General features: G+C 45.0%; 1 protein-coding gene across 9 annotated transcripts in view; it reads left to right on the top strand.

Moving 5' to 3' along the window:
* CLASP1 (cytoplasmic linker associated protein 1) overlaps positions 1 to 26,665 on the top strand; it is a 264,431-nt gene that overhangs the window by 108,267 nt on the left and 129,499 nt on the right. For all 9 annotated transcript variants that reach the window (XM_068545282.1, XM_068545273.1, XM_068545280.1 and 6 more), the window contains one exon: positions 3,571 to 3,638. In XM_068545282.1, the coding sequence (XP_068401383.1) occupies positions 3,571 to 3,638 (68 nt within the window). The remainder of the gene's footprint in view (positions 1 to 3,570; positions 3,639 to 26,665) is intronic.

The following is a 26,665-nucleotide window of genomic DNA, read 5'->3' as shown; positions in this document are numbered from 1 at the left end:
TAGCGTTCAGCTGATGATTGGACAGGGGTTTCCTTCAGTGCCTTTGCTGAAGGCTCCGTATGTTGGGACTTGCTTTCAGTGTTCTGGCAGGCAGTTTATACGTTCCTGCCTTTATGTCTCTTTACCGCCTGCTTGTGCAGAATCTCGTCAGCCAGAGGTGAGACGTTAGTGCCTTGGGTCATTCTCAGGCATGCACACAGCCTTGCCCATATACGTGACCTTCTAGATTCCCAGGAATGTGTCAGAGCTTTTCAAAGTTTCCTGAGGACATCTCATCCTCCAGTTTTTCCTTATAAGTTTTTTGGTCAGTTTCTTTGCCCCGGCGGTTATTGCCATGTTAAATAGTCGTTGTGGATTCTTTTTGATTGTGGCCTCAGGGAAAAGGGTCTCACACTGAGCATGCTCTGAGTGAGGTGCGATAAAGACAAGCCCTGTGAATGGGGGTTCAGGGATATGCCAGACAGGTCAGATAATGACAGTTCTCTGGGAACGGGGATTCTTAGGGGCTCCAGACTTGTTCAACTTTTTCTAGTGGTTGTAGGCTGCTGGTTTTCAGCCTGAGTTGAGACGGAAATAGGGCACTGCAAAGCAATGGAAAACTTACTGTTCTTACCAAGATTCAGCCTTTTTGCTTGAAGAATGCTCGGATTGTTGCAAGCCTTTGTTTAATTTCCAGTTTTGGAAAACTTGATTTTGCCAGATTTTGCTGATGTTTTCTTTGCTTCTTGGGAGGAGCAAATTTTCAGAGGTCCTTACGGTGCCATTTTGAAGGGCTCCTCCCCGTGTGCTTTTATAATTATCATATTTTCTCATCTCTTTGGAAATATAAATGATATATTAAAAACTGTTTGTAGTCTCTTCTCTAAGTTGGGATTTGGGGGTATGTGTGTGTTCCTTTTGGTCTCTTTCATATTACAAGCTGTGCTCATATAGCTTATAATCCTTGGTACCTGCTCATATTTAAGAGTAGTGGACTGAAAAGCCAATTATAAACTCTGAGTGTAGAGCTGGAGCTTGTTTACCATGAGATTGCTAGTATTTGCTTTTAGGAAATTATTTTAAACTTATGTTATAAAATATTCTAGGAAGGTGTAATTAGATCTAAATCTTACAGTAAAATAAACAGCAGTTGCATTGAAGAGTTGAAAATAAAATTTAAATTCAGAAAAATCAGAGGAAAATGGTATTGGGTTATTTGTCAAACTAGTGAAGAAATTTATTTTATATTTGAGATCCAAAGATTTAAAATTTAAAAAGTGCAAAAAAATTGGTGGCTTCAGAGGGTAATCATTAGTTATGTATTCAACGTCTTTGAACGTGTAAAACTCACCCTTTCAGACTTGTGCAAGTTGGTGGGTCCTGGGAGAGGCATTTTGTATTGCTGTGCTCAGGGCTGGGAGACAGAAGGCATCCCCAAGGGAGGTTTTGTTGCTCTTGGACTGTCATAAAGCCAGGCTCCTGCGATCCGGCGGTGGTCATCTGGACAGGAGCCATTGTCTAGGCAGCTATTGAGACAGGAGCTGGAAAGCAGCGGGAAAGCACGCCTGCCTGAAGTAATTCTGAATTACGGTGCAGGTGCCAACAACGGTCATCATCTTAGCCTTCCCATACCTAGTTGTTTGGGCCTACCGGTTATGGGTCCCGTGGCCACGGTGAGGAGACCCTACCTGCGAGCTACAGAGAATCTACAGGTGCTTCCACAGTTGCCATCGATAACGGTGAATGCTCTCCCAGGAACGGAGGAAATACTCATCCCTCCCAGTGATTTCAGGGACAACCAGCTGGAGGTGCCCTTTGTCCCCGATGTGCAGCCTTGCAGACGTGCTCACGTCAGAGGGTGTGGCTATGATGCAATAAAGTGGTAACTTGGTCAGGGCAGGCCCCGGCAACCTGTGTAGGGATATTATTTATGGGCTTGTTAAGCCAGTGGGGATCTTTGTCACTTATAAAAGGGCAGGTGATGGAAACATCATAAGAACTTGATTCTAAGGCATCTTTCCAGATTTTCAGTAACCACGGGAGTTGCAAGTGAGCAATAGTTTTACTCAGCTGGTCCTAGGATGACAAATAGAACTTTAACTCAGTGCCGACTTTGATTCATTGGTCGTAGCTGCCTGGAGCAGTTTTGGGAAGGATTCTGAGGCTACATCTGGACTTAGATGGAAAGATGGGTTGAAAAGATCAATATCCGCCATGGGACGGGAAGCAGGAGGGGCCATGTTATCAGGCTGGTTCATCCCCTTCACTTACCTCGTGTTTGCTCATGAGTATTTTTGGGTCCCCTGTTTCTTAGAATGTCACAGTCTAAGTAGCATAGAATGACGTAGAGGTAAGTAGGAGCTCTAGAGGGTGGGACCTTCCCACACTCAGCATCTAGCTAGCTCAGTGCTGGCTCAGCCAGTGAACGAGTGCATGAGCTGAGACCAGAGTGTGTGAACTACCTAGTTTTCCACCTTGCGGGCGGGGGCGGGACCAGGCACCAGCCTTCTCATTCGGTGATGTCACCCTCCTGCATGACGTGATGTGTGGTGTACACAGAATACCAAAGATAACATAGGTCCCATTCCTACACCCAGGGGGCTTCCATCCTGGTTGGAAAGGAAATCAAACATGTTTGAAATGATTAGAGCTTGTATGACAGGCTGGTTTGTAAGAAAGTGCTAACGTTTCTAGTCTAGTCCTGGAAATGGGTGGCGTAGGTTTCAATGCAAAAGTGCGTGACTTTGGAATCTCAACCTTTAGGCTTATTCCAATATATCTGTGTTCGCTCGGAAAGCCTCTTTTTTCTTGACTTTTCCTACAAGGTAAACCCCGCCCCGCCCCCCGCCCCCCCCCCCCCCAATTTTCCTCTCATTTTTGGTGTCACTAGGATGGAATATTTGGTGGTTAAGGAGTTTTGCTTCTTTTAAAATGTCATGGTGAAAATGATCCACTAATAGAAAATACATGTCATGCAGATTTTTAAGCTGAAGATTATCCAGTCACAACATTTGCTTCTAGAGAAATTATTTATAGCATTTTTAACATAAGCAAAAGTCACAGAAAAGCCTTTGTACTGTAGTATCAATGCATTTTGATAATCTTTATCCTGAGTAATCAGCAGTCTGTGCTTAGACAGAAATAGGAGAAATAAACACATTTCATGATGCATACGTTTTGTGTAGAGACGTCAGTCAGTTTAGTATAATGTCTGAGAACCTGGGCTCTGGGTTCTTACTCTCAGGGCTGACATCTCCACCCTGACCAAGTGTGTTACCTTAAGTAAGGGGGTTTTGATTTCCTCGTCTGTAGTAGGGGATACTGATAACCCCTTATACAGCTGTTACAAGAATCAAAGGAGATCTTTCAGGTAGAGCTTAGGTCGGTGCTTGGCTTGTAATAAGCAGGTGCTCACTCATTGTTGGCTACTGATAATGCTGTTAGCATAGCTACTGTTGTTGTTAGGTGGGTCTGTTATCAATGAGTGAGACTCACCTTCAGTGTATACTATGATTGTAAATATGTTAATGTAATTGTAATATGGTTAATAGTTTGTATAATATATATATATATATATTTTTTTTCATACAGGTTGAATGTAATTTTTACAAAATTTGATGAAGTCCAAAAATCTGGAAACATGATACAGTCTGCAAATGGTGAGTAGAAAAAGCAACCATTCTACTTTTGCTTTTTCACTTCCACTTTTAGCATAAGTATTACTTACACTGTATACTATTTCTGAATAGCTGAATTTGATACCTTGATAGGAGTTTCTAGGTCTCAAGATTTAACCTCCATTTACCCACTTTCCAAGCTCGAAACTATGGAGTTGTCATTGACTTTCTTTTATAACCTGCACTGAATCCATCAGCTAATCCTGTTGCCTTTATTTTTAAAAATACATCTAGAATCCCAAAGATTCCCCGTGTAACTGCTTCTCTCCTCCTAGTACAAGCCATCACGGTGTTTTGCCTGCACTCCTGATTTTATTCTCTCCCCACACCTAAAGTCTGCTTTTCACTCAGCAGCCAGACTGATCCCTTTAGAATGTAGCGCAAGTAACGTTAATCCCTTGTTCATCAGAATCCTCCAGAGCTTTCCCAGCGCAGTGACTCACAGTGCCCCACCGGGCCCTGCCTGACCTGCGGCAGCCCCCATTCTGAGGTCATCTTCCATTGTTCTTCCTGAAAGTTCTCTTGGCTCCAGCCTGTTGGCTTCCTTGCTGATTTTTAACATGTTTCTCCTGCTTCAGGGCCTCTGTGCTTGTGATTCCTTCTGCTTGAGGCGCTTGTTCCCAGCTGTCATTAGGGCCTCGTCCTTATTCCACCCAGAGCTCGGCTGCGGGCCCACTTCATTACACAGGCGTCCAGAACAGCACACCCAGTGTTGTAAGGGAACGCTCTCTGCCCTCACCTGGCTTGACTTTCCTTTTTAATGAATATTACTGCAGAACTGTTTTTTTGTTTATTCATGAGGGTAAGAACTTTGTTTTTTTCCTCTTCTTTATCCTTAACGCCGTTTGGAAGTCATCAGAAAGTCCACTGCCAACAAGAATTTTCCAACGTTGGATACATCATTGTATCATAGCTGTTTCAGGATTGCTAGGGATCTGAGATCATAGCGTAGCCTTCAGATTTTGACTATCTTGAGGCTGTTAAAGAAGTTTGAGTGATTTCCCTCAAAGGGACATAGTACATGAGGGCAGAGCAGGAAACAGAATCCAGGTCTTTCAGCTCACACTCTAGTTGTGTACCCGTCGTTACCAGTACGGGATTTGTCTTTAAATAGCATGTTTCTTATAAAATGCTTTTTTAAAATTTCTTTTTCATACATTTGTAAAATCATTGCAGTAGGAAAAGAAAAAAGATTAATTATGATTCTGCTATCACCAGCAAATCAGTTTTCGTTTTTCTGTATTATCTTCTAATTAATTTTCCTATAACTGTATAATTTGTATGCAGTTTTAACCATGGCATAATTTCTGCATATTACCCTCTACTTTTTTTTTTTTTTTTTAATTTATGGCTGTGTTGGGTCTTTGTTTCTGTGCGAGGGCTTCCTCTAGTTGCGGCAGGTGGGGGCCACTCTTCATCGCGGTGCGCGGGCCTCTCTTGTTGTGGAGCACAGGCTCCAGACGCGCAGGCTCAGTAGTTGTGGCTCACGGGCCTAGTTACTCCGCGGCATGTGGGATCTTCCCAGACCAGGGCTCGAACCCGTGTCCCCTGCATTGGCAGGCAGATTCTCAACCACTGCACCACCAGGAAAGCCCTACCCTCTACTTTTATATATACTTTTCTATGTGCTTTCAACTGTATTATTGGTAAAGCTGAGACCAGTGATGAGGGGAGTTGACAGTGTGAGTGGGCAGGGCTGTCCAGCCAATTGCTAGACACGTGCTTTTATTTTGTATTTTATTTTTTTGTTTTTTATTTTGTCTTGTTTTACGTTTATTATTTTTTTTATTGGAGTGTAGTTGCTTTACAATGTTGTGTTAGTTTCTGCTGTACAGCAAAGTGAATCAGCTATATGTATACATATATCCACTCTATTTTAGATTTCCTACCCATTTAGGTCGCCACAGGGCATTGAGTAGAGATCCCTGTGCTGTACAGTAGGTTCTCATTAGTTTTCTGTTTTATACATAGTGTATATATGTCAAGCCCAGTCTCCCAATTCATCCCACCACCCCCCTCCTCTTGGTATCCATAAGTTTGTTCTCTACATCTGTGTCTCTGTTTCTCCTTTGCAAATAAGTTCATCTGTACCATTTTTCTAGATTCCACATATAAATGATATTATACGATATTTGTTTTTCTCTTTCTGACTTATTCACTCTGTTATGACAGTCTCTAGGTCTATCCACGTCCCTGCAAATGGCACTATTTCATTCCTTTTTATGGCTGAGAATATTCCATTGTATATCTATATATATACCACATCTTTATCCATTCCTCTTTTGATGGGCATTTAGGTTGTTTCCATGTACTGGCTATTGTAAATAGTGCTGCAGTGAACACTGGGGTGCATGTATCTTTTCGAATTATGGTTTTCTCTGGATATATGCCCAGGAGTGGGATTGCTGGATCATATGGTAGCTCTAGTTTTAGTTTTTTAAGGAACCTCCATACTGTTCTCCATAGTGGCTGCACCAGTTTACATTCCCACCAACAGTGTAGGAGGGTTCCCTTTTCTCCACGCACTCTCCAGCATTTATTGTTTGTAAATTTTTTGATGATGGCCATTCTGACTGGTGTGAGGTGATACCTCATTGTGCTTTTGATTTGCATTTCTCTAATAATTAGTGATGTTGAGCATCTTTTCATGTGTTTGCTGGCCATCTGTATGTCTTCTTTGGAGAGATGTCTATTTAGGTCTTGCGCCCATTTTTTTCACTGGGTTGTTTGTTTTTTTGATATTGAGCTGCATGAGCTGTTTGTATATTTTGGAGATTAATCCCTTGTCAGTTGCTTCATTTGCAAATATTTTCTCCCATTCTGAGGGTTGTCTTTTCTTTCTGTTTATTGTTTCCTTTGCTGTGCAGAAGCTTTTAAGTTTAATTACGTCCCATTTGTTTATTTTTGTTTTTATTTTCATTACTGTAGGAGGTGGGTCTTAAAAGATCTTGCTGTGATTTATGTCAGAGAGTGTTCTGCCTATGCTTTCCTCTAAGAGTTTTATAGTGTCTGGCCTTACATTTAGGTCTTTAATTCATTTGGAGTTTATTTTTGTGTATGGTATTAGGGAGTGTTCTAATTTCATTCTTTTACATGTAGCTGTCCAGTTTTCCCAGCATCACTTATTGAAGAGACCAGCTTGACACATGCTTTTAATTTTGTGTGTGTGTATTTGTGTAGCTTGTGTGGTTTTCCAGTTTAAAACTTGTTGACACCAAGATGGAAAGTAATGGGCAAGGAGGTAGCATTGGTGGCAGAAAAGCAAGTTTGTGCTTCATGCCTTTGTTATATATGAGACAGAATCTCATTACAGTGCTGGCATTGGGGAGAAAGACCACACCATGTTGGAGGCCTTGCCTAGAAGGTTACATATATGCACTCCATGAGTATTTTTTCCCCAGTTTTATTGAGAAATAATTGACCTACATCACTGTATAAGTTTAAGGGATACAGCATGATGGCTTGATTCACATATATCTTGAATATTCTGTGAGTTTTAATGAACTGGCGATATGATTTAATCATCAGGAATACCAAAACCCTGTGGCACTGGGAGCATCCCAGCAACATTTTATTCGAATTGTCCAGGTGTGAATATTGCCCCCAGTTTCCTTATTTTTGTGGAATGTGTGTATGTATGTATGTGTGTCCGTGTATGTGTGTGTGTATGTGCTTGTAGGGGTAAGGTTGAGGATGAAAACCGTTCTGTTAGGCTCTGTGTTAAAAAATAACAGATTGTAAGAAAGCCTTAACTCAAAATTTCTTAGAGGCCTGTTTAGCTTTTTACTGTAGAGGCATACTTAGGAGGCATTGCAGGTTCGGTTCCAGACCCCTGCAGTAAAGCGAATAAAACGGGTCACATGAAGTTTTTGGTTTCCCAGTGCATTTAAAAGTTATGTTTACACCATACTGTAGTCTTTTAAGGGTGCAAGAGCATTATATCTGAAAAAAAAATACAGTGTACATACCTTAATTAAAAAATACTTTATTTGCTAAAAAGATGATAAACATCATCTGACCCTTCAGCAAGTCATAATCTTTTTACAATAGTAACATCAAAGATCACTGATCACAGATCATTATGACAAATACAGTAATAATGGAAAAGTTTGAAATATTGTGAGAATTACCAAAATGTGATACAGAGACACAAAGGGAGCAAGTGCTGTTTGGGAAAATGGCTTCAATAGATTTGCTTGACGCAGGTTTGCCACAAACCCTTCAACTTGTAAAAAAACAAAACCAAAAAAGCACAGTACCTGCAAAGCACAGTAAAGCAAAAGCGCACCGAAACGAGGTATGCCTGTTGATGCGTAGACTTACTATTTTAATTGTTAGAGCCAGAATAGAATAACGGAAAGACGCATATATAAAGGTTTTAGAATTCCTAACCCAAATAGCTTGGTCTCTCATCAGTAACTTTGAGAGACCAGCAAGATGTTTAATTGCTGTCAAAAAATAAACCACCTCATTTTCTTCTTTGCTGGAGCCATTGAACATTTAGGTAGCAGGTAGCATAGAGAAGCTGCAGTAGCAGCAGAATAAAAGTCCCCCCACCCCGCCCCAGCTTCTCCTTTTTGTTTATTTGCCCACTGACTCCCAGTGTAAAAGCATTCTTTGAACTCTTCTGGACTTCAGACCATTGAGTCTTCTACTTTTTTCAACCCATCCACCCTCTGCTTTCTCCTGCTTGCTCTTTATAAGCTTGTATCGCAAACTTTCTGAACTTTCTTGTTAGTTCTAGGAGTTTTTGTTGGTTCCTTGGGATTTTCTGCGTAGACAGTCACATCATCCACAAGCAGGAACAGTTTTGTCTCTTTCAGATGTGTATGCTTTTTCTTTCCTTTTCTTGCCTTATTGCACTGGCTAGAACTTCTGCCATATGTAAAATAAGGGTGGTGAGAGTGGACCTCCTTGCCTGGTTCCCAGTCCTAGGTTTTGCATAACTAAGTTTGATGTTAACTGTAGGTCTTTTTGTAGATGTTCATTAGCAAGATGAGGTAGTTCTCATCTATTCCTACTTATCTGGCTTTTTATTACAAATGGGTGTTGGATTTTTTTCTGAAATCATCAGCATATTTTATTTATTTATTTTTGGCTGTGTTGGGTCTTCGTTGCCACTCGTGGGCTTTCTCTAGTTGCGGCTCACGGGGGCTACTCTTCTATGTGGTGCACGGGCTTCTCATTGTGGTGGCTTCTCTTATTGCGGAGCACGGGCTCTAGACGCGCAGGCTTCAGTAGTTGTGGCTTGCGGGCTCAGTAGTTGTGGCTCATGAGCTCTAGAGCACAGGCTCAGTAGTTGTGCCGCATGGGCTTTGTTGCTCCACGGCATGTGGGATCTTCCCAGACCAGGGCTCGAACCCGTGTCCCCTGCATTGGCAGGCGTATTCTTAACCACTGTGCCACCAGGGAAGCCTGATCATCAGCATATTTTAAATATTAAGATATAATTCATGCCAAAAAAATTCACTTTGTTAAAGTGCATAATTCAGTGGTTTTTCATATATTCAGAAAATTGTGCAGTTATCACCAGTGTCTAATTCTAGAAAATTGTCATCAGCCCCAGGAAGACCTGTGCCCATTAGCACTAGCTGTTTCCCTGTCCTGGCAGTCCCTGGCAGCCTGTCTTCTGTCTTTGTGGATTTGCCTGTTCTGGACATTTTATATAAACGGAATCCTCTGGTGTATGGCTTCTTTCACTTAATGTTTTCAAGGTTCATCCACCTGGTAGCATATGTCAGTACTTCATTCCTTTTTATGGCTGAATAACATTTTTTTCTATAAATACACCATGTTTTGTTGAGCCACTCAACAGTTGAAGGACATTTGGGTTGAAGTTTGTGTTTTTCAACTTTGTTCTTCTTTTCGAGATTGTTTTGACTGTTCTGGGTTCCGTGCATTTCCATATGAATTACAGGATTTTGATAGGGACTGTGTTGAACCCCTCGACCGGTTTGAGGAATATTGCCATCTTAACAGCATTAAGCCTTCTAATCCATGAACGTAAGATACCTTTCAGTTTATTTAGGTCTTGGAATTCTTTCAACAATGTTTTGTAGTTTTCATTGTATAAGTCTTGCACTACTGTGGTTAAATTTATTCCTAAGTATTTTATTCTTTTTGGTGGTATTGTAAATATAATTCTTTATTTCATTTTATTTTTGGATTGTTCTTTGCCAGCATATAGAAATAAAGTAGAATTTTGTATTTGATCTTGTATTTGGCAACCTTGCTTAACCCATTTTTTAGCTAGATTTTTCCTCTCCAGTGGATTCCTTAGGATTTTCTATATACTAGGTCATTTAATCTGTGAATAGAGATTGTTTTACTTCTCTCTTTCCAATCTGGATTCCTTTTAGGGTGTTGCTTTTTTTTTTTTTCAAATGCTTTTTTTGATGTCAATTGATATGATTGTTTTTCTTTAGCCTGATGATATTGTGAGTTATACTGATGGATTTTTTTCGGGTAATAATCCACTCTTGCATACCTGGAATAAATCCCATTTGGTCATAGTGTACAGTTCTTTTTATACAGTGTTGTGTTTGGTTTGCGATTACATTGTTGAGGAGTTTTGCACCTAACTTCATGAGAGAGGTTGGCCTGTACTTGTTCTCACCCCTCGCCCCCCCCCCTTTGTCTGACGTGTTGATTTTTAAGCATGCCGAGTTTCGTTAAGTAAAAACACGCCTACGTATATCTCCAGCCATTCTCATTGCTCTGCTTCTCTCCTCCCCTGTACAGCAAACTTCTCCTGAGACGTCTGTGTTAAAAAAAACAAAATTCAACCAAGTAAATTTTAAAGATCTACTTGGCTTTACTGAACGAGTCTTGAGTTGGGCGGCATCCCATCTGGTGAGGGTGTGTGTGTGTGTCTGGGGGGTTGCTCCAAAAGGAGTAGAGAAAGGGAAAGGTTTTTTAAAGGCAAGACAAGGAAGTCATAAACAGAAAAGATTATTTCAGGCTAAAGTAACCCACCTGTGGGGGACGGGACGGGTCTGTGTGGCAGTGACCTCATCTTCACTGGGGCTGGAGGATGCCCATGAGACGGGTGACCTCCCTGGTGCCGACTGGGAAATTCCTGACTGACGGCGTGAGGCTGCAGTTGGTAGGGAGGTTGAAGCAGCAGTTGGGTTGGGTATTCAGCCCCACTCTGGCGGTGCGGCCTAGCGTAAGTGACTCCGTCTTGGGCCTGTGGTTTGCTTTTTTAAACATCCGTATTCCCTGTCTCAGTCTCTTCACCTATTCACCTCCTCAGACCGCCCCAGGCTCGGGGTCCGCTCACGTCACCGACACAGCTGCCGGCGCTGTTACGGGGTGGTGGCCGCGCTACTCCACCCGCTGGCGTTGCCGGTCTTCACCCTGCCCGGCCTCTCACCATGCTGGGCACTGTTGACCCCCATCTCCTCCTCCTGGAAGCATCCTTCCTCCTCGCCTCCTCTGGCCTGACCTCCTTTTGATTTTTTTTTCCTGCTGTTGGGCTGTTCTTTCTAGGTTTACTGTCTGCTACTTGCCACTAAATTCTTAAGGCTGGCTCGGTCCTATGCCTTTTTCTTTCTCAGGCAGTGCTCTCCTTTGGGTTATAATTATCCATGGCCGGAACTCTGTTTACTAGCCAGATAACATGTTTTCATAAATGCGTCTCTTGCCCACACCCCGTCTCAGTGCTGCTAACCGTATGTGAAGGAGCTGCCTGTCTGACGTTTCCTCTTGTACTGGAGACACGTACCGAGACTCACGTCCCTCCTCTTGCTCAAAGACAAAACCCAGAACACCTAAACATGACCTCATCCTAGCTTCTCTCTGTACATCTTCCGTGGACGACTGCTCCGCTGTCCACCCAGGCGTGTGAGTCAGGACTTCCCTGTCATCCCGGAGGCCCCACCTTCCTCCCCGCCTGTGTGCCTCGTCAGCGGCTCCTGTGGGTGTGGACGCTTCTCAGCGGCCCCAGCGCTCGTCTCCAGCCCCTTCGCCTGCACTGTTGAAGCCACCTGCTCACGGTCCCCCTGCCTTCTCCCCCCGGTCTGTTCTGTTGTACGACGTTGCCAGAATGAGGACCGATCTCTCTCTCTGGATGAGAACTGCTCTGTGGTGGAAGAGACTGAGGCCAAGAGGTCTTCTCCTGTCTCCTTCTTCCTTCAGCCAGGACAGTGTTAAAAACATTTATAAGTATTACCTGCACTGTCACTTTGATGTTAGCCTGAGAGGTGTTCACTTTTCAGAAGTCTGAGCAGGTCGGACCCCTGCTTTCTTGAAGGTGGACACAGCCTGTAGCCAAACACTCTGGGCGCACCTGGGGGCGGCCTCAGAGCAAGGTCTTCTGACCCCCTTCCCCTTTCATTTCTTTATTTGGAAAATGTTAAATGTATGTTAAAGTGGATAGATGAGAATAATGGAGCCCCACGTGGGCACCACCCAGCTTCACCAGGTCTTGTTTCATCTCCATTCATCAGAAATAATGGGCTGTAAGTGAAGAAGAGCTGGAACACATTATGTCATTCAAGTCGGGTTCAAGACGTGGGCATGGCCCTTTCTGTATTTTTTAGTAGAAACATTAATATAGAAAATGAGCGTCAGTTCCAGATTAGGTATATTCTCCTTAGGAATTTTGCAACCATTAATCTCCCGAAAATAAGCACACTGTTGTTATCGTCTACTTTTAAGAACAGAGGGGGCTTACCTGGTGGCGCAGTGGTTAAGAATCTGCCTGCCAATGCAGGGGACATGGGTTCGAGCCCTGGTCCGGGAAGATCCCACGTGCCGCGGAGCAACTAAGCCCGTGCGCCACAACTACTGAGCCTACACTCTAGAGTCCCTGAGCCACCACTACTGAAGCCCATGTGCCTAGAGCGCGTGCTCCTCAACAAGAGAAGCCACCGCAATGAGAAGCCCGTGCACCATAACGAAGAGTAGCCCCCACTCGCCGCAACTAGAGAAAGCCACGCACAGCAATGAAGACCCAATGCAGCCAAAAATAAATAAATAAATTTATAAGAACAGAGGAAAACCAATTACAGTTGGTGACTCCTGTTTGCTTCAAGAGGAGGGAAAGGCGTGAACATCATAGGTTAGCTGCGTGCTGATGGTGGCTGGGAGGAGGGCTTCTGTCCCATAGGGTTAGACGAAGGCTTTCCGAGCAGCTCTGTGTTGCAGGTGGATTCTGCCTCCTGCCCTCACTACTCAACATGATTTAAAAAAAATCTTCTTACTGTTTCAATTCATTGCTCTCAAGGTACCCCCCAGTCCTTACCGGCCTGCTGCAGCCGTGCTCCATCTGGCCCTGCAGCCTCCTCAGCCCGGCCCTCCCCTGGGGCCACCTGTCCTCCTTGCCCTTCCTCTGAGACTCTGGTGCACGACTCTTCTGTCTCCTCTTTCTTATCTCGCTGTTCCTCATCCTTTCCAGCTCAGTATTCCCTCCCTCTGGCTCTAGAAAGCTTTCCCTGACCTCCCTGTTGGACACTTCCAAGCATCCCCTACTTTGCTACATTTGGTGATTATTTGACCGATGTCCCTCTTCTGCGTTGGACTCTTAGCCCCCTGAGTACAGGGCATTCTAGGCCCCAGGCACCTCCATCTGTCTTCGTCTCTTAGTCCCGGTGAGTCCGCTGGGGTTGGCTCATTTGAGGGGCATCAGTGTTTTCCTCTGTAATCTCTTAGTATTGATAATACAGAGTGCATATGTGGAAACTTAGTACCTGAGGTACCCTGGTCCTTCTTGTTTTCTGCTTTTCCCTATGGACTCTTGGGTACCAGATGAGAGTTAGACCTGAGGAAGAAATGAGTCAAAGGCAAAGAGAGGATGGAAACATGGGGCTCATTTCCGGGTTCCTAAACTGCCTTTGGGCCAGGGTTCCGATGGATGGAGGGCCGCTGTGTTTGATTCATACGCGTGTTCACAAATGTATTTCCTAGGCTGACCCGACAAGCCGTCTGTTCAGTGATCTGTCTCTCAAACCCCATTTGTGAAAAGTCAGCCTCTGTTCACAGCAGGAGGACTTAACAAGTGACTCAACAGGGACCTAGCACTTTAATGAGTGGTGACTGTGTGTGGCCATGGCAGGTGTCCGTTTTGGAGTGTGGGTGCCCGAGTCCCCCGCGGGACGGGTAGACAGAGCGTCAGGGAGAAGCCGAAAGGGGCTGCTGTGGACGAGTGTGGCCATCGTTCCTCCTTAGGAAAGGCTTCTCTGCCCCCACAGCATGCGGGTCGTGTGACTCGGGGCACGGCGCTTCCCTCCTGGGAGCCGGCTCACTCCTGTGCTCTGCAGGGTAAATGAGGTCGGGTGTAAAGCTCCCAGCTGTGCCCGGACGGGGTGGGTGCTCAAAACGATAGGTTTCTCCTCCATTGCTCCGTCTCAGGGATATATTCATTTTTTTTTTTTAAATAAATAGAACATCATTTGAGAATAACTCTCATACTTGTGTTTCTTGTAGAGTTCTGGGTGATTTTGGAGTATACACTTAAAATTTAATGCACGTTTTCTTTAACGATAACGCACTTTTTAAAAAATGGTGTTTTTGAGGTGTAATTCACATACCATACAATTCACCCACTTAAAGTATATACTTCAGTCACATTTAGTATATTTACAGATATGTGCAATCATCACCACAGTCAGTTTTAAAACATTTTTGTCACCGCAAAAGAGAAACCCGGTGTTGTTAGCCGTCACCTTCCTAATTCCCTAACCGCCCCCCACCCCTGCCCCAGCAGCCGTGAATCTAGTTTATAAACTTGCCTGTTCTGGACATTTCATGTAAATGGAACCACACAGTACGTGTTGATGTCTGTGTGGCCTGTGTCATTTAACATGATGTTGTCAAGATTCGTGCGTGTTGTGGCATCAGCACCTCTGTTCCACTGCACGGCTGGACCACATTCTGTTTATCCTGTCCATTCAGCCAGTGATGCACATTTCGACGGTTGCTACCTTTTTGGTATTGTGAATAGTTTACAAATTTTTGTTGAACGTATGTTTTCAATCCTTTTTGAGTATATACCTAGAAGTGGAATTGCTGGATCCTATGGTGATTCTGTGTTTGAAGAATTACGTATTCCTCTTCTTGAGGAACTGTCAAACTGTTTCCCACCGTGGTTTCCACATTTTATATTTCCACCAGCAATGTGTGAGGGTTCTGTTTTCTCCACATCCTCTCCAACAAGACAAAACAAAAAACACCATTTTTTCCTTTCTTTTTAAAAAATTACAGTCATCCTGGTGGGTGTGAAGTGTTATCTCATTATTTTGATTTGCATTTCCCTCATGACTAATGATGCTGAGTATATTTTCATGTGCTTGTTGGTCATCTGTAGATCTCATTTGGAAAATCTCTCTTCAAGTCCTTTGCCCGTTTCTAAATTGGTTTATTTGTCTTTTTGTTGTTGAGCTAAAAGAGTTCTTTATGTATACTGGATAACAAGACTCTTATCAGATATTTGATTTGCAAATATTTTTTTCCCATCTGTGGGTTGTCTTTTCACTTTCTTGGCATCTAAGTTTTTGATTTTGATGAATTCTAATTTATCTGTTTTTTCTTTTGTTACTTGTGCACAATAACGCTCCTTTGAGTAAGAAATAAAAGCTCTGGATTTGAGCTAAGTTGAAAGGAATTATTAATGTAATAGCAATACTCTTAGGGAAGAAATGGGTTTTGTCTTGGGTCGTATTTCTTGACATGTTCAAAATTATGTTGTTCTAAGATGTGTAATTGATTATATTTATATAAATGCCACAGACTTCATGTTTTAGAAGTGTAAGACTTGTGACTAAACAGCAGTGAAAAAGCATCTGAGCAGCAACTGGAAATGGGTGTCCTGTCTGTAATAGAATACTTCATCTTTGTATGATTCTTTTTTGTTGCTAGGTTACCTGAAGGCCTTTCGGTTTTGAATGGCAAGAATATGGGAGTTAAAAATATGTTGTTTTATAGATGTTTCTTTTTTCTTTTTTTTCCCATCTCCATATAATTAGCAAACCCCTTGAAGCAAAAATTACAGTTTTTCCTTCTGTGGGTTTTAAAAAGCAAATTATTTTCTGTGTACGTTTTAAAAATCACACAGATGTGCTTACGCTCGTGGGAGAATCGAATTTTCAGTGCGAAAGAGCCAGTAATTATAGACTAGTCATATTGTCCTTTATCTGCAGCCACTTCATGTTCTTTAATTGGATTTGATTGAAATGAGGCCCATGCTTGTTAATTTGGTTAAAAATGTGCATGCTTTTGAGTTTCTTGAGCAAAGCTGACGTGTTCATGAGGAAAGAATGAAAGTATCATGCTGGTTCAATCTTGAAAATTCCATAATAAATCTGTAGCTAAAGGAAAAGTACTTATTTGCTAACAAAACTGTAAGCTAGATAATAGATAATCAGAAAATTGTAATGTATCTAGGGTGTCATTTCGCTGCAAAATGCAACCTGCCCTCTGTTGTTTTACTAAAAAATTTTATAATTTGAAGAACGTTAGATATCATCTCTAAGTTTGTTGGAAATGAGAAATACAAGTCTGAAAACGAATAGACTGACGATGGATTGTTAGGTAAGATCTGAACTGCTGCCCAGCATAGCTGGGACAAAGCATTCATTGTTGAAAGGCAAATTGATTGTCTTTTCTTTTTTAAGAAGCTAAGCCGCCGTTATTGTGCAGTCTTTAAAAACAGTGGTTGTGAATAAGTGGATCAGGTCCGATAATGGGTTCCCAGCCCTCCCCCCACTTGTTTACTAGACTCTGCATGTTACGAGGTTTGGGATTCTGGCTCAGTATCTTAGGCAAGTGTTTCCGTAGTCACGGCCGCGGGGATGGTGTGCTCCAAGGCTGGCAAGGGCACTGTGCTGCACCAAGGAGACAGCCCCTAAAATAGCCTGGAAGGGACTGTCTCTGGCGCCAGCTTAAGTAGCTTAGGCTGCAGCTGACAGCTTTCTTTATCATCTGTGTGGGAATGCCATAGCTTTGTGACTTTCTTCTCATTTTAAGTTTATGTTAAGAGCGTTCTCTGTTTTTCCGGGGGGCGGGGAAGGGGGGAGTCAGGTAGCTGGTTAACATTTTTTTCGATACCAGTGTTAAAGAGGGCTCTCTGACTTGCGTCAGATGGGAAAGGTGCCCCCGCCCCTTGAACAATCACTGTTCTGCGGAGTGTGGGCTTTCATTTTGGAATAGGGCGGCCGCTGTCCTTGGTGCTCAGATCGCACTGAAGAAGCCCTGTGGGTGGAGAGTTTGCTGAGGCGTCAGCGGCTGTGAGCAGGTGTAGCTTTCAGAGCAGTGTTTTTATTTGTACCGCGGTCACTGATGGTCATGACCACTGGGAAAGGTAGGCTATTCTGATATATTCTGGAAAGTGTTTGTAATTATTGCTGCTTAACTAGGAAATATGATATTTAAGGTGTTTTATCATTGCTTTGAGAACTGAAGATCATGGATGAAACTTAGGAAAATAATTGTTACGAGTATTTGCATTTAGGCAGGGAAAAATTGTGAAACCTGCAGCTCTATTAACGTTAGTGTTGACCTTCAAGGACCAGGAGAGAGCAGGTAGGCACAGTGAGCCGATGTTGGCTGTGTTTTCATCAGCCTCTGTTTATTTTATGTGCTTTCAACTTTTTTTTCCTGCTCTCTTGTATTCACAGTATATGGCTCATGAAAATAAATTATTTTGCAATTACAAGACATTTGTTAATAAGTATAGGCTGTCTTGAAAGGACTCTACTGGTTGGAAATTTCTATGGCTTTCCCAACAGTGGGCAGATTAAAAACACGTATAAATCAGAATAGTGCAGGGGTGCCGCTTCTGTCTTGAGAATCATTGTGTAGAATTTTTTCCTTTTAAAAGATTTACATTTTTAAAATGGGCAGATGGAACTGAAAAACTATGAAAGAAGCGTTGTTTACAAAGGTCTTATTGATTAGCCTTCAGTCTTTCCACGGAGGTTTTGCCAGGTTTTGGCAGTGTTGAAAGGATATGAAAGAGCTCCGTGTGACGGAGGTTTGTGTTGGAAGAAGAGTGCCGTGGACGTGCTGTGAACCACCTGTATCCCTGTCTAGGTTTCCTGTGGGATGGGCTTCCTGGCAGGCTCTTAATTTGTTGTCTCTGAAGGATATTTCCAAACCCTTCAGCTGAAATAGGTATTACACAGAATAAATTGTGCACAGTAACAAGTGTTCATTTGTCTCCCTGCCGGGAAATTGGCATGTGTCCAGCTCATTGGCTCTGTTCTTTTGTCGTAGATTGTTAAGGTGTGTATATCTGTCTTCTTAATTTGGTTGAGTTTGCCGAAAATGGACGTATTGGAAGGTGCTGGATTATGTTTGTTAATTATATTTTAAAATTGAGAATTGAAAGCATATACTGCTAGTGGTCATTTTTCTTTCACCCCTTTTGGCAGTATTCTGTATTCAGCTTAAGTTGCTGTAGGAAATCAAAACCTGGGCAGGAGAGCTAAATAATTCATGTTCTGAAGTGACCTCTTTTCAGAACCCTTCATTTGAGGATTTGAAAGTGTGTTACTTATAAGTAGCATTTGTCTTACGTTGTCATCTTGTAGATTTTTTTTTTTTTTTAAACAACAGGGAGACATAATTATGGGGTTGACCATTTTATGTTAAAGACCGTGGAGAAAGCCTTGTGGCTCTGACTTTAAAATAAAGACTGTTCTCTCACTTGGTAAGTCCTTTCCAATAACTTGTCTCCTTAGTCACTGTTACCTGAAATGCAGGCTTTAAAAGCATTTAAAAGGGTACTTTTTACCCTAGGGAGCTGCAAGTATAGTAGCAAACAAGGATTAAATGCTGTTTCTCATAGCAGGGGCATATTTGAATCTTCCCCTGTCAACCCATGGTTAATAAGGGACCCATAACAGTCTGTACAATATAATGCCAGCCATTTTCTACTACGGTTCTGTGTATTTTAGTATTTTCAAAGCACTTTCCCAAATGTCTCTTGTTTGTTTTTGTTTTCTGATTCTCACAGCAGCCCCAGGAGGAGTAGGCAGGGAGACGGGAGGTTTGAGTTCTCTGAATGGGCTGGTGACCCCGGACTTTGCCATCCTCGACCCGCCCTCCTTCCAGCAAACTGTCACCCAGCTCAGTGCTTCGCCCCTACTGTTGTGATAAAACCCTGGCTTTGTTTCTTTGATTCTGAAATTGTGCCATTTTCAGTATAGATGCCTTGGGGGGAATAGTTAAAAACTGTAAGCATTCAAAGAGATATTATTAAAACAGGCATTGGCCTGTTTAGACATATAGTGATCTAGACACTTGGAAGATGTGACATCCCTAATCAGTTGTTTGCCCAGTGTAGGGCGGGTGGGGGGCGAGGTGGGCGGTTCTGGGATTGGAAATCACCTTACGAACGTGATGAGTTTGTTTTTGAGCGCAGTGTGGTATTCCTGGAGGGGGAAGTGCAGGGGAGATGGCAGGGGCCTTGCAGGCCATGCTGAGAAGCTGAGGTTTTTATTGTAGGCCATTTGCTACTCAGAGTTAAGCCTTTAAAAATTGGGCAGAGAGACTGATACAGGGTGACCAACTGTCTTATTTTGTTTTATTTTTAAAAATATTTATTTATTTACTTTTGGCTGCGTTGGGTCTTCGTTGCTGCGCGTGGGCTTTCTCTAGTTGCAGCGAGCGGGGGCTACTCTTCGTTGCGGTGCACGGGCTTCTCATTGCGGTGGCTTCTCTTGTTGCGGAGCACAGGCTCTAGGTGTGTGGGCTCCAGTAGTTGTGGCTCGCGGGCTCAGTAGTTGTGGCTTGCGGGCTCAGTAGTTGTGGCTCATGGGCTCTAGAGCTCAGGCTCAGTAGTTGTGGCATGTGGGCTCAGTAGTTGTGGCTCACGGGCTCTAGAGTGCAGGCTCGCAGTTGTGGCGCACGGGCTTAGTTGCTCCGCGGCATGTGGGATCTTCCCGGACCAGGGATCAAACCTGTGTCCACAGCATTGGCAGGCAGATTCTTAACCCCTGTGCCACCAGGGAAGTCCCAGGGTGACCAACTTTAATTTCACCAAACATAACATAGCAACAACCAAAAAACCCCACCGTATCTCTTATTTCAGAAAACAAGGGACATTAACACCAGTAAAAAAAAAAAAAAAAAAAAAAAAAAGAAAGAAAGAAAATGAAATGATGTAGTTTAGAATAAATGCTGGTCTTTTAAATGAAATAAATTTAGCTCTATGAGAAATTTACAAGTTTTTCCTTGAAGTTCTCAGTTTGGTGCAGACGGGTTAAATCATCCAAAAAGTGTCATCGTTCCTGTACATGGTGCTTGGGTCTAGGTGACGGGATCGTAAGCGTGTGCACTTCGGAGCCCCTCCGTCGGCGTGTGTGTCTGTGTCTGCATGGACAGTGTGTGGCCTGGGCGGGCGGCTGGTCTGTCGGCCCCGGTGCCTCGTGTTCAGGTTGGCGAGCTGCTGTGAGAGTGAGTGAGATGATGCACGTAGCACCTGTGCGATGTGGAGACACAGTCTAATGGGAGGCGAAAGTTGGATTTAGCTTGAAAATGACGTGGTTGAGCTTTTTGTTTAGATATGGAAGCTCCCTTAAGAGAAACAAGGTACAGAATCGGATGCAGAATAAGGTCTCTTAAAAAGAAGCTGCCACCAGTGCTCTGATCTTGGTTTCTACCTCTGCCAGGGTCCGTGGGGATGGCAGATTTGAGGCCTGGAGCAGGGGATGTACACAGTGAGCCTGGGCATCTTGCAGCGCCAGACAGTAGGGACGTGCCCCAACCAAACCAAACCAGACCAAACCAAAACTGTGACAGGGGTATGTCAGCTGTCACAGGGGGCAGCTGAAAGATTCTCACAGACTAGAGCGAGAAGAGTTTGATCAATAAGGTAGCACCGGATTATGACCCAGAGTGTAAGTGTTGGTGAGTCTGTACCGATGCACATCGATGGTCGAATAAGTGTATAAACAAGGGGAGGGGTTGGAGGTGAGAGCCATACCAGCTGCACTTCAGGATGATATGAGAGGAGGGGGGCCGGGGGGACGTGGTGGGAGATGGCTGCCCGGCTGAGTGGTGCTGGGATCAGCTGAAGCAGGGCACTTGGAGAGTGAGCAGGTTTGAGTGTGGGGAGATGATTGTAGTTTTGGACCCTTGAACTTAGAAGTTTAGTTGTATGTGGCTTTGATTCACGTGGGTTTGTGTCTTGGAGTAGAGATGGGGCTGGCATTAGAGGACTAAGATTTATCAGAATGGAGCTGTTTATTGTCAGTTAGGTTGTCATCTTATTTCTCTCTTTCTTCTTACGTAGAGGTGTGATTATTTGCCTCCCTTGGGTTCTTGAGAATGAAGTCATTAAAGCAGGGATGGAGAATTTGAAGGATTATTGCACAAGAGGCAGCTAGATCTTGGTGCAGTTGCTTTAATATGAGAAGACATTCTGGTAGGGACCCTCTTCCAAAGTTGGCTCTGGATTTTTCCAGCTGACTTGCTTTTGCTCCTGTGTAGTGATTGTCAGGAAGAATTGGGTCAGGGTTGGTACAGTGATAATTAAAATGACATTTCCAGACGAATGCAAAGTGTAGATCTGATATTTGTGGGATTTGGTTTCTGACATTAATTAAGCACGATACCCTTTTGGCCAAGTTCAAAGGTAAAATAAGTCCTGTGGTCAAAAGGAGAAAAGAAGATTAAATCAGGGAAAGGATCCATTGTGATTTTTGTTACTGTGACATTCAGAGGTTACCCAAGGTGTTGAAAGATTAGTTGCTGATTCCTAGAAGATTAGTTTTCAGTCATCAATATGCAGATTTTGTCCACAGCAGTTAAAGTTGCTTAAAACTCCCCCCTTTCCATGAAATAGTAAAAATGTAAGTCGAAATACGTTCACTTAAAATAAATACCTTCGTGTGATTTTGGAGCACTTAAAAAAAATTGTATTTATTTATCTTTGGCTGCGTTGGGTCTTCATTGCTGCGTGCAGGCTTTCTCTAGTTGCGGCGAGCGGGGGCTGCTCTTTGTTGCTGTGCACGGGCTTCTCATTGCGGTGGCTTCTCTTGTTGGGGAGCATGGGCTCTAGGCGCGCGGGCTTCCGTAGTTGTGGTGCACGGGCTTAGCTGCTCCGCGGCATGTGGGATCTTCCCGGACCAGGGCTCGAACCCGTGTCCCCTGCATTGGCAGGCGGATTCTTAACCACTGCGCCAGCAGGGAAGCCCTGGAGTACTTTTGTGAGATGTTTAAGTACCAGTTTAAGTGCCCTACTCTAACTTATTACCATGCAGATGATTGGGGTTATTATTATTAATAATTACCAGCCTGTTCAGCAGTCTGTGTGCCCGTACTGCCCTGGGGTCAGTCCTGATGGCTGCCTGGGCTTTTTCAGCCCAGGGACGTTGTACACATTGACCCCACTGGAGTCCGTGCTCCTCGTCACCCAGCTCAGCATCTGCTCAGCTTCCAGGCACCGTCGTCACGGTGCGGAGGCCTCGGGGTCCCTTCCCTGGGCCTCGGTAACCTCTAGGAATTTCCTCTCTGAAGCCTCCCCGTGCTGCTGGCTGTCAGCTCTGAGAGTGGGAAGCACTTTGTTCTCTGAACTGTTGGCATGCAGTTGAGGGCCTGGCACAGAGTGGGCACCTAAAGGCCTTCTCAGTACACAGGTAACGGGTATGTGAACGATGCTCTTTCTGCAGATGAGGGACAGGCTCAGAGGAGTCCAGTAACTTGTCTAAACTAAAACAGCGCCAGGGATGTCGAAGTCTGGAGAGGAGCTCTCTGAAACCTGTGTACTTTTCACCACACGCCACGCCACGCCACCTCCCAAGGTTACAGTCACATGGGGAAGATTGAACTCCAGTTATTGGTATCTTTTCTCAGTGGAACCGCACACTAACTAACTGGTTTTACCCCCTGTGCTAGAAATGCCAGAATCTTTATCCAGCACGGAAGCGTGTAGCGCTGAGGTCGGAACGCTTTCCTCGGCCCGTCCTCCCTGGTGGGCACGCACACAGAGGCTGCTTCTAGGCTCAGCCCATCACCTGGCTGCACGTGTGACTGTACCACCTGTGTGCACCCGTCCCCTCGGCACGGATGCGCAGACATTGAAAACAGATCTATCACTGACCTTTGGAATTGGGAGAACTGATTGAGCAAGGCAGGAAAAATAGTAGAATAGTTAGGATGGGCTTCGTGGGTTCTTCTTATAGCCAGGTTCAGGGCTGAGTAAGTGTGTACATTTGATTTTTATAAAAGTGAAATTGGAAAAGAAAACAACTGAAAGGCCCTCTTTTCTATCTTAAAGTTTACTTTTGGTGTCTTTAGTTTACTTGGGTTTCTTTGGACAGAAGCGGGAATCGGGTTTGAGTGTGGCTCTCTGCGTTCAGGCACCCACAGCTAGGGCGGCTGTCACGGCGGTCCTAACAGCTGCCTGCACGTGCTGGCGGCCACGAGGCTGAGCCACAGGGTCGTGAGTCCGTGGTGCCCTTTCCAGAGAGGAAGGACAGCCCCGCCCTAGGGCCCTTTCCTGCAGGAGGCGCTCTGCCCTTTTTTGCTTCGTTGTTCACGGCACATTGGAACTTTGCTGCTACCCTTTCTCCCCGTCCTGCTCTTGAGTTCTCTGCTCATGACAGAGATGCCTGAGTGATCCTCGCCCCTGTGATGATGGTGAGCTTTGTGTCTTTGGTGGAAGCCACCCCGTCCAAAATGTCTCTCACCACCCCCTCTGCCTTTTCCCTGCTCCGCTGCCCTATGCTCTGGTCTTCCACTGCATCACCCTTACCCCCGGTTATCTGTCATACTTGCGTTTGCGAATGTGTTCTCTCTCTTCATAGTGCAGGTTGCCTGCGGGGCGGGCGGGGAGCCTGCGCTTTTGTTCTTCCTGTCTTCCCAGGGCCTGGCAGAGTGTCCGGAAGGGACTAGACCCTCCCGCAGTCACGGGACAGGACAGAGGGACAAAGGAGGGAGGTGGTTGTCAAAGTCGGGCAGCCGCCAGCCTGCGGTCCTTCTGTGAATTTCTTCAAGGAGAGCAACGCTTTGCTCGTGCATTAGAACTTCAGAAAGAGGGTCTGTTCTCTCCTGCCATTCTCTCCTCATTCCTTTCCTCTCCTCCGTTTTTCTTCCCTCTTCCCCACCAGGTTCCTTTTTGGTCTCTTTCCTTTCTTCCCTCCCACTGCTGGGAGGAGCCCATTACCTGCTGGAAGGCAGTCTGCTGTCAGAGCACATTTTTGAGCCGGGCTGAGGGGCTGTGATGGGGTCCCCCCGTGTGCCCAGAGGTGCCTGCGAGGCTGACTTTTGACCGGCGGCCAGAGGGGAGCGCGGGTGTCCGCGCTCATAAGCACCCTCACATGGCGGTCTCCTTTGGCGTAACTGGGAAGCTGTTACGTGGGAATTGGCTTGGGAGCTGGGGAGGGCTGCGGGGCTCAGGGTAACGGTGAGGTGGCCCCGGTGGCGGCCCAAGGTGATGGCCACGTGGTCTGTGCGCTCATGTGCCCTGTTCTTAGGACCAGAAAATAGGCACATGATCAGTGTGAAGGACAGTTACCAGACAAGTAATTTCAGCAATAGGCTTACAACTTACCAAAAGCCTCTCTGAGGATATCCTGCACCTTATGTAGTATAACTGTACTTACTTGTACTTTCTCCCCTTAAAATACACAGGCTCACAGCCTCCCGTGGTGTTGATATTGCCCTGAGCTTTCCTTTGCTGGCTTCCTGTTTTTAGCCTGCAGCTGGGTGGCCTCTACCCCTGGCCAGGCATCAGAATGTCTGTCTTAGAAGCCCTTAGCTGGCAGGGACTCAGTCTGGATGATTCTCTAGACAAATAACAGCAACAAATCTGAGTGCCATTAGCAGTTAAGGGGCCCAGATGAGATTAAAAGAATTTCAGAAAGCGAACTACTTTGAAATTTTCAAACAAGTTATTCTTGGTTTATTACTGTTTGCTTTGTAATTATGTAAATAATCATGGCATTGTGAACTCCAAGTAGCTAAGAGAGTAAGTTCAGTAAAAGATACTAAGGCCTTAGCGGTAGGAAATCGGTTTTTAGCCTGTGTGTGTTACAGTTATCCAAAGGCCCTATTCTTTATTAACACCATAGAAAACCATCAACTGTAGTGTGACTTCTAACTTTTCAGATGGTAAGACTGGAATTGTTCAGATTTTAATGAAAATTGCACTAGAGAAACACGGCCCAGTAATAGTTGGAGAAGATGAAATAGACCCAAGCTCTTGCTGCAGTTACTCAGGGATGTTTACTTGTAAGGATCTCCAGATTCTTAAAATTCACAAGACTGTGAATTTTTGTTCACTACAATGGTTAATTCTTTCTTAGAATCTCTTTTTGAGCTGTCCTGAGCTTGACTGATCTGTGTTTCATGGGATTTAGTGTAATCCCTTGGTAATCCCTTTGATGATCTTGTTTCCTAGGAGAGAAGCCTGAAAGTAGCTAAACATTCATGGCCGGAGAATACAAGAGTCAGTAGTGAATTGACTTAAACTTTCTACGGGGCTCTGTGCAGGGGCTGAAGCAGGAGGGATTCCAAGTTGTGTGAGGAACTGTCTTCTGCCCCAGAGCACCTGTGGCATCTGGAAGAGAGAGAGAATCACACAAATGACTGCTGATTTAAGCCTCCTGTGCCCTCTCCTCCTCTGGCCGAGTGACCTAGGGTTGGGTGGTTCGTGGAGGGCGGTCCCAGGTCCCCGCTCTGTGACCCTCGTGGGCAGTAGGAGCTTGAGAGGGAGAGGCACCCCTGGGGCAGCCTACTCCTGCATTTCTCTCGCCCTGGATCTGTCCAGATTTTAAGGCATTAACACACCTATGGCTGGAAACGACGGTTCTTGGCAGAATGGAAAGCCGCGTTTTCCGTCTGGCCGGGAGTTCGTGGTTGCTCACCTGACCATGTTAATACGGGGACAGTTCAAGTCTTTCCCGAGCTCCGTGGCCAGCTCTTCCAGCAGGAAGGCTGGTCCATCCCCGTCTTCCCTACTTCACCCCCTGAGATACTCAGGATAATAAAGTAGCCATCTCTTTGCGTCCCTCCCTTTCGGTTGGTTCCAAGAATGAGTTTATAGTCTTTCTGAGGTGTGTTGGGAGATACTCTTCTTCAAGGTTGATCTTCTGTACCTGATGATTGCTGTGTCGCTGTGGGTTCTTTTCTTTGGGGAAGGCATCGTATTAACAGGGTTAGTTTAAGTTGGGCCTTCACACTGGTCAGGAGATGCCAACTTCAGTAACTCAAACCGCTGGGCACGACTTGGCGACTGTGTTCTCTGCTTCCCGGCACCCAAGATGGGGACAGTCCCAGAATGGTGGGGCTCCTGGACCCGTCTGTGTGCAGAGGGCCGCTGGGTAGTTTGTTCCGTGTCCCTTGCCCCTCCTCCGTCTGTCCGGGAGTCATCTTTGGAATGTGTGCTCTCTCACTGTGTGTTCACTCAGCGTGATGGTCTACCGTGTTCCTGAAGCGTGTAGGCTGTGCACCCATTTAAAGCATTTCATGGTCCCAGTTCACGTGAAGTCCTCCGGTATCGGACACAAGTGATGGAGTGAGTCATGTCAGAGGGTCGGGGGGTGGTGGGGCAAAGGGAATCCTTTCTGGCTGATTCGGCCCTGTTCTATGTGTTCTATGTGTCTGTACTCACTTGGCATACCCTGTGTGTGCCTTTAGCAAAGCGTCACACTGAGTCATAACTGCTGCGGGTTGTGTGTGTCTGTTTCCCATGCTGGACCGTGAACTCCAGGATGAGAGCCACGCCTTCCTGTCTGCATCCCACCTCCCAGCAGAGTACCGGGCACAGAGGTGTCCTTGGTAAATGAATGCAGAAGAGACGAAGGAAGGAAGCTGCACGTGGTGTGCTCTTAGTATTCTGAGGAGGTGTCCTCTCCAGTAACCCCCGCTCCCGCCCCCACCCCCGCCCCCCAGGGGAGGAGTCCACTGCCTCTGGGCATCCATCCAGTTTTGTTACAGAAGCAACAAAGGGGGTGTTCTGAGACCACATCACCTCCCAGGTGACCCTGTGCCTTGGACTTGAACTTCCAAGTCACAGGCAGGCCATGGAGGGTTTAGAGAATTTAAAAGTTGGTGCCACTTGG

Source organism: Eschrichtius robustus, chromosome 5 (genome assembly GCF_028021215.1).
Source record: "Eschrichtius robustus isolate mEscRob2 chromosome 5, mEscRob2.pri, whole genome shotgun sequence".
NCBI lineage: Eukaryota > Metazoa > Chordata > Mammalia > Artiodactyla > Eschrichtiidae > Eschrichtius > Eschrichtius robustus.
The sequence above is the reverse complement of the archived record's forward strand: the minus strand, read 5'-3'. Positions and strand labels throughout refer to the sequence as shown.